This window comes from Alosa sapidissima, chromosome 11 (assembly GCF_018492685.1).
Source record: "Alosa sapidissima isolate fAloSap1 chromosome 11, fAloSap1.pri, whole genome shotgun sequence".
NCBI classification, from domain to species: domain Eukaryota; kingdom Metazoa; phylum Chordata; class Actinopteri; order Clupeiformes; family Clupeidae; genus Alosa; species Alosa sapidissima.
In genome coordinates this window covers 4,157,820-4,168,390 of record NC_055967.1, presented here as the reverse complement: position 1 = coordinate 4,168,390, position 10,571 = coordinate 4,157,820, and the positions used below count along the sequence as shown (strand labels likewise).

Here is a 10,571-nt window from a genome sequence, read left to right as displayed (position 1 = left end):
CCATGCCTAACCCTAGTGCCTTCCAGTCAGCGCTGCCTTGAAGACAACGTTGGGGGCATAAAACACCAAGAAACAGCACCTTCATGAAGTCTGTTTCTGATGGTGTGGTCACACAACAGTGCAGGCCTGGAGGTTATTTTGTAGAGCTCTGGCAGGGCTCCTACAGTTTATTCTTGCACAACGGAGCAGATACTGGTCCTGCTGCTGGGTTAAGAACCTTCTACCACTCTACCACAAGAGCTGTTGGCCATCTTCTACACTGCAATTGAATCCACTCTCTTTAACCTCCTCCCCTCTGGCAAGTGCTACGCACAAAAAACAACCAGACACAAGAACAGCTTCTTTCCCACTGCCATCACTCTCCTGAACTGCGGATAAGTGGGGTCAGCTCCACTTTGGCCATTCACCCACTTCTCCTACACATCACATACTTATCATTCCAATATGCATCTTACACATTACATTTGCACTATTACTTTTTGCACTTTACATCCCACTTCATGTGTACTTGTCTTGATATGTCTTATTTGTACTTTTGTATATTATGTTGATATGTGCCTATATGTATATTATTGTCTCTATTGTACAGTGTGTCTATATTACTATTTGTCTACTGAATGTAAAAGTTACTGCTACATGTCTATTTGTTTCTACTACATGCCTATTAGTTAAATGTACAGAGTTAACACCTACCGAAGTCAAATTCCTTGTGTACGTATACTTCGCCAATAAAACTGATGCTGATATTTAATCTATTATTATTACACGGCTCTTTATAATGCTGCAGAATGCTCCATTCACTTGAATGGGCCTTCCCAATGTTCTGTGGTCTGCTAATTCTCAATAACAGACCGCTGTCAAGGAAAATGGGCTTTGTGCTTCTATTTCACGTCTTTCATATCACTACGCAAGGACTGGAACTTCATTCAAAAGTGAAAGCAGACGGTTGATCAGCTGTGTTCTAAAGAATGTTGGATTCAAGTTCAGCGTGTGCTGTTGTCAAACTATTTGTTTCTCACCAAAAGCCACGATGAAACGGTACAAATAGGCTATAGCCTAGGCTATGTAGGCTAAAGAGTCACATTGCGGGGAGTTTATTGTTTCGTTTTGGCAAGTAGTCGTGTAATAAGTGGGATGATGTATAGAACGCCGGTTATTATTGGGAAATAAGTCCCTTCAGGGCGGAACAAGATTTGGTTCGCCCTGTCGGGATTTATTTTTCCAATAATGACCAGCGTTCTATACATTATCCCTTACTTATGACCACCGGTCAGATAGGGATCGTCAAAGAACATGTCATGGATTAAGGCTCCATCAGACGATCACTCTGTGATTGAACTGCGAATTGAAACTGCTAATGTGACTAATTGATAATTTATTTAATAATGATTCAACTTAACATTAATAGCACTAGTACCTGTTCTTGTGAAGCAAAAGCATCTGGTGCACTTGAACTCACCATAGCGATTAATGGGTGTCGATCGTTTGATCGAGCCTTAATCCATGACGTGTTTCAGGTTGGAAAAAATTCACAGTGAGTGTCTCAATCATAATTGTTACAGTTAACAGGTTTATTCACCACGAGATTATGGTTTACCCCTCAGTTTCTGTATTTACACTCTCAATTCCTGAATCTGCGCTCGCATAATTAAGGAAACTGACTGCATAGGCAAGAACTGAATTTAAAATAGATTTTTGTTAAGTATGTGACTTGTGCATGTGACTAGACTAATGCATTGAAAACCAGATAAATATTTTTGTTCTAGTGTTAAGTTATAAAGATGTAGAGGTGTTTTAAATTAATAAGTTAGCTTTAATTCTTAAAAATAGTAATTATTTCACTTTTTACCGTTATGGCACAGTGTTGCCTTGAGGCAACACATCTTAAAGATATATATAGCCTACATTATAAATATTATTTTATATATTATTTTTTTCCACACGGATATCATAATGCATACCATAGAGGGTTAAATTAGCAAAGGGTAAAACAAAGAGGATTCCTGATAGGATGAGACTGAAGCTGGGGTGAGAAAAGGTAATGCCACAACAGCAAGTATAGGCCTACTTTAGCCCATTTATGATAAATGGACAGATATTTCCATAACCTGAAAGTTTCATTTATACACTGAGGGGAAGTTTTTAAAGACATTAAAATTAGTTTGTATTTTACATACTTTTTAAATACCATTTCTCAACAACCCTGTGCAGAAAATAGTCTGAGAATATAACTTATTTAGTGAATGATGGTTATCAGGCCACAAGAGCACCATATCTAGCCTGTACAAACAGCCATGTAGCCTGTCTATACTGTGTGACTAATAAAGGACAGGTTCCCTCAACTCCGCCATGATAGCGTCTACCTAGGGTAGCCGTGCTACCTATAGTAAACCAAGCTACCCATGGTCAACCAAAGCAACTACCCATGCTGCCTAGAGCCCCCAGGGGGGGCTATTTTCTGGCAACTCTCCCCCACTTGCTACTAAGCTTCCAGGGACCCTCTGGGCAGCTATTTTATAAATTTAGACAATTTTTAGCCTTTTTTATGGGCAGCTATTTTATCCATTTTGACCATTTTTAGCCTTTTTTCCCCCCCACTTGCTCCTAAGCTTCTAGGGCTGCCTGAGAGCCCTCGCCAGGGCTGGGAGAGCCCTGTTGAGACCCCCTGGCCCTCTGGGCAGCACCGGCTATTTATTCAATGGCTTATTTTGTGAGTTTTGAGCATTTCACAAAATGGTTGATGTAAATGGGAGTATGGGCTGGGCAGAATTGCATGATAGCTATTCAACACTGCAACAATTTGCCGATTCATGTTTTTATAGTTTTGGTATAATCTTCAAATTAATGTTGATGGTATGGCCATAATTTTGAACAAATCTCCTCATTGCCTCTAAGAGGTTATGATGCACAAAATGTAATTCTAGAGTAAGTCTTCAGCCCCATGCTAAAGTTGACTAAAAAGTCTTTTGGACAAAAAAATCTTTTGGAAATGCCTCTAAATGAGGAAAAATACAACCTTTAAGAACACCAATTTTCTTTGAATGAATAATGTATTGTAAATAAATAATTGTTCATTAAAATACAGGCTGCATAAGTATTAATACCCCTATGTTAAATTCCCATAGAAGCAGGCAGATTTTTATTTTTTAAGGACAGTTATTTCATGGATCCAGGGTACTATACATCCTGATAACGTTCCCTTGGCCTTTGGAATTAAAATAACCCCACATCACATACCCTTCAACATACCTAGAGATTGGGATGGTTTTATCTCAGTTAGCCTAATAACTGGTTTGATTTGCATTGAGAGATGATCTTATGGAAAGTACCCCATGCCAACCGTGAGATATGGTAAAGGGTATGTGATGATGATATGGGGTTATTTTAATTCCAAAGGAACTTTATCAGGTAATGCTGAAAATATTGTAAACTGTTGTCTGTACATGGTGACTGTAATTGGAAATAAACAGTAACTCCCATGGAATTGTTTATTTAAAAAAAATGGAATGGCAGATGTACAAAGATGTAAAATCAAAACATTGCGGTGCGCACATATTTACTACAAACATTTTATTTTCTCTTGATCAAACATAGAAATACAACAACAAATTCACAGAAAAACCAGATTTTAACAGACCAGATTTAAGTTTTTTTTTTGTCTTTTTTTTTTTTTAAAGAGTTGGGAGGGAAATCAATTCACATAGACTAAACTGAAAGATGGAAAAAAAAAAGTATGTGTAGCAGTGAGGTCCTTCCTTGGTTCCTTTCTTTTTTAGCCTCCAAGAACTCCAATGAGTTCCTCAGTACAGAAATCACTCTCCCACCACCTCTCACAGAGGTGCTCAGTTGATCCCAAACCATCTGTATACCTCAGTTGTAAATGAAGTTAAACCTGTGGAGAAAACAAACAAACATCACCACTGAGAATGACATGGGACTACATTCTTCCAGCAAAAAGTTCATGCCCAACTCAGAATACATCAGTTGTTGGTATTGGTTGGTGCTCGCATCAAGGGCTTGTGGTCTGTCTAGTTATGTTGCTGATCGGATAAATGGCCACAGCAACCATGAAGAATGAGTGAAGAATTTGTTGGTAGTTGGTATTTGTGGGTGCCCACAGAAGGGCTTGCGTTTTGTTTTGTTCCCGATCAGATCATAAACAGTTGCAGCAACAAAGGGGATTGACTGAAGAATTTGTTGATATTTGTGGGTGCCCGCATCAAGGGTTTGTGGTCATGTTGCTGATCGGATCATAAACAGCCACAGCAATGAAGACGAATGACCGAAGAATTGGTTGGTTTTGTTGATAGAGAACCCATCGTGAGTGTAGAGGGGGGGTGGGTCTGAGACGTGAGACACCACTGTTGAGCCTTCTGGGGGTGTGGTGGGCCTAATTCAATGAAACACTGACGAAGGAAAGTGCCTGCTTGATAACCCCCCGTGAAATGCTCTTGAAGGCTGCTCTGTTGGCGATGTTTTTTGGCCCACAAAGGTTGCTTTGTTGGTGATTTTGATTTTGATGGTAAATAGGCTTGGTTGTTGGTTGGCTGCTGTGGGAAATCCCCTACCTATAGCATAAGGAATTTAACACAGCTCCTGTGTATATCTGAAATTACAACAGCACACAAAGATTCTCACTGTACAATAAAATCTGCCCAGTAACACAAATACACTTAACTTACACGCATAAATATAGTTTCCCCTTCATGTTTGCCAACATCAATCAGTCAGGGAAGGGACTGACCCATTCCACACAAACAACTTGTGTCAAAATATGATAACCAAATTTGGGGATTAAAGTTATGCAGCAGTAGCTATAGAATGCAGATAGATCATAAAGGAGAATTCCAGTGATTTTTCCCACAAATTTCTGTTTCCAGAGGTCACCGAGTACTGTCGGCACAAAAAAAAAAAAAAAAAATCAATCGGTTCTACCTAGCTTGAGTTGCTGCTAGACTGTGCTACACTCTGGGGGCATGCTCATGAGCCTATATGTTCATGCCCCAGAGTGTAGCACTGTAGCTGCCTGGCAGCTCTAGCAACAACTCGAGCTAGGTAGAACTGATTGGTTTCCTTCTTTTTTCGTACCGATAATACCCGGTGACCTCGAGAAACAGTGATTCCTGTAAAAAAATACCGTAATTCTCCTTTAAGGATTAGGTTTGTAACCCCGGGAAGGTTACACATTAAGGTAACAATGATCAGTTAGACATGAGAGCACAGTCCTACCTGCTTAACAGCTGTGGGAGACTGGAGATGATGGGTCCATAGCCTGGAGCATTGTCGTACAGTTCAAACAGAGGCGCTGCCACCAGTTTGTAGTTCTTAGGCACAGCAAACAGTGCTAAAGTGCCAAAGATGGTCAAAGAAATAAAACAATTAAAGTGGTCAGTGGCAGTGCAAGCTGACCAATAGTCTCACATCTCCTCGCTTATAGTAAGCGAGAAAATATAGAACGTCATTTTCTTACCTTTTTCCTGTAGCTGTACTAGGAACAGTTTCTTATGCTCTTTGGGCTTGGTTATATGTGCTGGAATGTAGGGGTACTGAAGAAGAAGCAATCATGTTAGTTCATCAATGCTGTTTAACCCAACCTCAAGTCAGACATAATAACACTGATATAAGATAAAACACTGCAGATGTTAAAACACATGCGAGACAACACCTACCTATACTATACTTTTGTAATGTTTATGTTGTGTCTTAGTCTGGCTTTCACCAGACCAAGCACAATCTTTTAAGACTGAACATTAGCAGAGCTGCCAACTCTCACACATTGAGAGTGAGATTCATTCATTTGATTGGCTCCACGCGCTCTTATCAAATGTGTGAGGGTTGGCAGTATAATTTGTATTTTAGTATATTTAGCATATTCTTTATCTTCTACTGTCCTTATTGCTTAGTTGTGTTTTTATATTATATACTTTAATTACTCTTTCTGCTGTTAAAGAATGTGTTTGTGTTGTCTGTATGCTGCTGAGACCTTGAATTTCCCCTGGGGATCAATAAAGTATCTATCTATCCATCTATCTATTAGTCTGGGGAGTCCGCTATGTATTTTCTACTGCACAAGAGACGTGATCGGCAGGCATAGTTCAAATGACTCTGTACGCAATTAGATAGTCATTCACCAATCTGACCAACGACCAGTGACGTTTACAGAGCGACTCGAAAACTCCAGGCTCTCCCGCTATCGTCACAGTTTTAAACCTGCCAATTGCGCGCCAGGTAGATAAGCCAGTTTGTGATTGGCCACCGCAAAAGTGTAACGGAAGCAGGAGAAAGAGATGTACAAGTTTCCAGCCTGAGCTGCAGGGTGGAAAAGAAACCACCATCAGATCAGACTGGGTTCACCCAGCCTAGTTGTGTCTACCGGTCACAGAAACCTTACTAGATACATGATGAACATTTTAAAATAATTGGTACATTTCCTTTTTGCTTTTTTCCACAAAGGTCAAGCTTAATGATCTGTTGCCATACTTAAAAAAAAAAAATGGAACTGACCTGTGGGGGCTCAAAATTTGGCCTCCACCAATTTCCAATGCAGTCATCAATCACCCAGTCTTGCTTTACTCCATCTTGCCTCCCCAAAATCTAACAAAGACAAGAAGACAGTTAAGTGTGAATTGTCATATTCCTACCTTACTGAGATGTTAGACATGCCGTGCAACTTTGCAATGATGATGAGAATATAAAAGCTGTAACTACCTCTGTCATCAAACGTTTTAGACCTTCCACTTCATCTTCACCTGGATTCAACTCTCCACCTGGCCTGCAAATACACAAGTCATACGTACGTGTAAATATGTATAGTATCTATGTTTGCAAACAGTGATAAGCGCCAATTCGTCTAGTACTTAAAATGTTTGCAATGGAAACGAATGAATGAATGAATGTGTGAATTGATTCGCGCAGCTGGGATGAACTCATTTAAACCATTGAAGAAACTCGCATGCTTCTTTATGAATTAGGCTACACCTCTAGGAAGCAAACGAAGTTACTTACAGTTTAAAGAAAGTAGTTCCAAGCTGCAACAAGAGAACGTGAGGCAATCTGTGTTCGTGTACAATGAGGACTCCCTCCACTGTCCGCCTCATTCCAATCTTCTCAAATTCTTCGCGCATTCGCTGGAACCGAGCAGCTACAGAGCTGTCTTTCTCATACAACGGTTCTTTTGTGCCAAATGTGTAATTCGTAAGCGGGTACCTGAAAGAGTAAACGAAATAAAACTGGTATGAAAAACGTAAGAGGGACAATTACGTAACTAACGTGTGAATGAGTCTTTGTCAATACATCTAAGTTAACAAGCTAGCCTATCGGCTAACAGAAGCCAACTTGCAAATGTTGCAATGCTAGCTGGCGACATAAAAAAAACTACACAATCATGTAATTACTTTGGGACATGGTTTAATGTTTTGATCAACAGTACTTACAGGTTGATGGTTCTCTCTAGGGTAAGAGGTTTGGCCGGCGGACTGATGTATTTATTCCCGAATTGATTGACTCCACGGGGCCAACCGGTTGATGATCGGTTGGGTGGAACGACCGACATAGTTGAGGCACAATTATTTATACTTATGTGTAATCTATGATATGCACTCAAGAATTACAGTAGAAATGCAAACTACTCTAATAATCCTTTTAAAAGTGGAAGTTCTATTATCGTGCAAGAAAACGCACTGCTCCACTTGAAACTACATCCGGGTTATTCAAGCGCGATTATAAGTTTTACGACCGTTCTGCGACACACATTGTAGCTTTACGACAATCAGAGTGGTGGAGAAAACACCATAGATATTAATTTCTATGCACAACCAGAGAATGTCTACAACCAGAGCCCGTCTACAGTGTAACAGAATAAAGATGACATTAACACAAATATCATGATGTGAGAGAAGAGAGAACAACTGAACTTGGTTCCATTTTAAAATCTTTGTCCCAAGTGATGTATCATGGGTCTGCTGCTTGTTAATTTAAAGAAACAGTGTACTTTTCATAGGCAGATAAAGTCGCATTACGGGGGATGCCCAATTTCTTCCCCATCAAGAGCCAAACATGAATCAGGGAGGGCCACGGGCCAAATCTAAATGTTCAAGTCGTGGACCATTACATTGAAATGTATTGCATGTGTGCAAAATATACATTGTATAAAATCTTTCCACTGTGTTTACAGTACTTTTATTAATACTGTACTCTATACTCATTGAACATCCATATGGCTGTTTTAAGTAGTAGAAATATACGGTGTATCTGAAGCAGGGATGGGCAGTATTTCTAATACAAGTAGGCCTTAATTAACTTACTTTCATAGCCTAGGTAGGTTAGCAACACCAGATTGAGAAATGCAAGTAAGCAGATCTTTAACGTTATTATTCTATTTATTGTCATCAAAACTGCAGAGGAACGAACACGTTATAGGGCAGTCTAGACATCTCAAAAGTAATTTCAGGGAGGTATCATGAAGCCCTGTATATATATAATAAATAAATAAATACTATAAAGTCAGTACACCAAATAAGTAGGCTAATTGTGAAAATAAAATATGTAGATCTTGCAGTTTGGTCTTTTCATGTAGCCTTGGCAACTAGCCATCTAGTATAGGCCTGAATAATATGCACATGAATTGACACTAGTTTTGCAATCATTTAACCCACCATGGGCAATGCTAACACTGTTACAAACAGTGCAGCATGCAAGACTAGGCCTATCATTATTTTTTACTCTTATAAACAAGGGTACACTTTGAAATGGGTCTTACATTTTCCTTTTTTGGGGGCACTGACTCTGGCGTGACTCTCCTGTTCCTAGATACACTGAACTGATTTAGTTCGGGAGAAAAGAGATAAAAAGCCCGCCTACACTGAAAACTGATTGGTTGATTTAGCGAAACAGGCCAATCAGGATGCTCTCTGTCTTGGATGCGCTCAGACACACATGCACCACCCCTCTCTCTCCCCCCTGTTGTGTGCGCGCTACACTCACGGTACCGATCCACTTGCACGACACGTCATATGCATGGGGTCGCGCTGCCTCCCCTCGTTCAGTCGGGTGTGGGCGTTTTGTTTAAAATGTCAGTTACCAGCTCATACTCAGTTCGTTTTAACGTATCTTAAGTGTTTTTCCACAAATGGACCACAATTTTAAGCATGTACACAGTATACAACACATTAGCCTAAACAAACTATGCAAGCCATTTCGAAATCCTGTTTTATTTAAACTACTCAATGCAATCTCAAATCCTCACCAGAAACACCAACAGTCAATATATTCATCCAAATCCTAGTTTCGTTTGTTTTATGGCCTACTGGGTGGTCGTGGAAGAGATCGTTAAAACATTATTTGTCTTGTAAGCGGAACCAAAATTTCACAGGCACTGTTGTGGTAGTACAAAGGACCTACAACCTTGTGCTTTCATTGGATAGCCGCCTCACGTTCAACGGATTCATTTGCATAAAGCTGGGCATCGGCCAGCTTTTTGACGCGCGACATTATTTCAAATGCAGCGCTGCCTTCCCGGAATGCTTTGCGGGCGCGTTAAAGGGGTGGTTCAGGATTTTGGACATAGGACCTCATTTCCAAGTAAGCAAGTGTGATATTTATCAGTGGAGACCGTTTTCAACACGTTTCATCCAGTCCTTCTAATTGCAGAGTTCGCAGGTGCTAGGCTAGCGCAAGTCAACGGTATGTGCTAGCCTGCCACTAAAAACAGTCTTACCTACTCCAAAGGACACTCGAGGCAAATTCCAGACAATCGATGTAAATGTCTGTGTTGATAGAATAGTGTAAGAAATACAACTACCCTCGCATCGCGTTGCAATAGTTATACTTTGTTCCCTGAAGTTGGTAGTAGTCATTTTGCATCTCAGCGGCGGACTGATATTACCAAGGCTACTACTAGGTATCCCCATTGGAGTGCGCTTTACTGTTTACTTTTTGGCGCAGTACTACTAACTGGAGCAAGTATAAGTGGGTCTTACCCACTCCAAAGTACACCCAAGGCAAATAAATTATAACGCCAGACTATCGATGTAAATGTCTGTATTGATAGTTTTATTTCTAACATTATTCTATCCTTGCATTCCAACGATCGCATTACATTTTGAGGGACTAGTGTCTTAGCAGCGGCGGAATTATACTTGCTCCAGTTAGTAGTACTGCGCCAAAAAGTAAACAGTAAAGCGCACTCCAATGGGGATACCTAGTAGTAGCCTTGGTAATATCAGTCCGCCGCTGAGATGCAAAATGACTACTACCAACTTCAGGGAACAAAGTATAACTATTGCAACGCGATGCGAGGGTAGTTGTATTTCTTACACTATTCTATCAACACAGACATTTACATCGATTGTCTGGAATTTGCCTCGAGTGTCCTTTGGAGTAGGTAAGACTGTTTTTAGTGGCAGGCTAGCACATACCGTTGACTTGCGCTAGCCTAGCACCTGCGAACTCTGCAATTAGAAGGACTGGATGAAACGTGTTGAAAACGGTCTCCACTGATAAATATCACACTTGCTTACTTGGAAATGAGGTTGTATGTCCAAAATCCTGAACCACCCCTTTAAAGTCGCTTG

The 10,571-nt window shown here is 40.3% G+C and overlaps 1 protein-coding gene across 2 annotated transcripts; it reads right to left on the bottom strand.

Moving 5' to 3' along the window:
* Window positions 1-3,474: 3,474 nt before the first annotated feature.
* On the bottom strand, window positions 3,475-7,730 carry nudt21 (nudix hydrolase 21). Of its 2 annotated transcripts, XM_042108896.1 has the most exons (8): window positions 7,434-7,730; window positions 7,006-7,206; window positions 6,709-6,772; window positions 6,505-6,594; window positions 5,471-5,546; window positions 5,230-5,344; window positions 4,569-4,606; window positions 3,475-3,892 (listed from the first exon to the last, which is right to left on the bottom strand). In XM_042108896.1, the coding sequence occupies exons 1-7, from the start codon at window positions 7,550-7,552 to the stop codon at window positions 4,585-4,587; spliced, it is 687 nt and encodes a 228-aa protein (XP_041964830.1). In that variant the 5' UTR covers window positions 7,553-7,730; the 3' UTR covers window positions 3,475-3,892; window positions 4,569-4,584. The 2 variants fall into 2 exon arrangements, with proteins under 2 accessions (XP_041964830.1, XP_041964829.1); XM_042108895.1 differs by lacking the exon at window positions 4,569-4,606 and having other exon boundaries at window positions 7,434-7,727.
* Window positions 7,731-10,571: the final 2,841 nt, after the last annotated feature.

Coding starts and splice junctions, on each gene's coding strand:
- nudt21 (XM_042108896.1), bottom strand. CDS start 7,552: ATGTCGGTCGTTCCACCCAACCGATCATCAACCGGTTGGCCCCGTGGA. Junction 6,773..7,005: donor GGAACTACTTTCTTTAAACT/GTAAGTAACTTC, acceptor GTGTATTTGCAG/GCCAGGTGGAGAGTTGAATC. Junction 6,595..6,708: donor TAAAACGTTTGATGACAGAG/GTAGTTACAGCT, acceptor TGTCTTTGTTAG/ATTTTGGGGAGGCAAGATGG.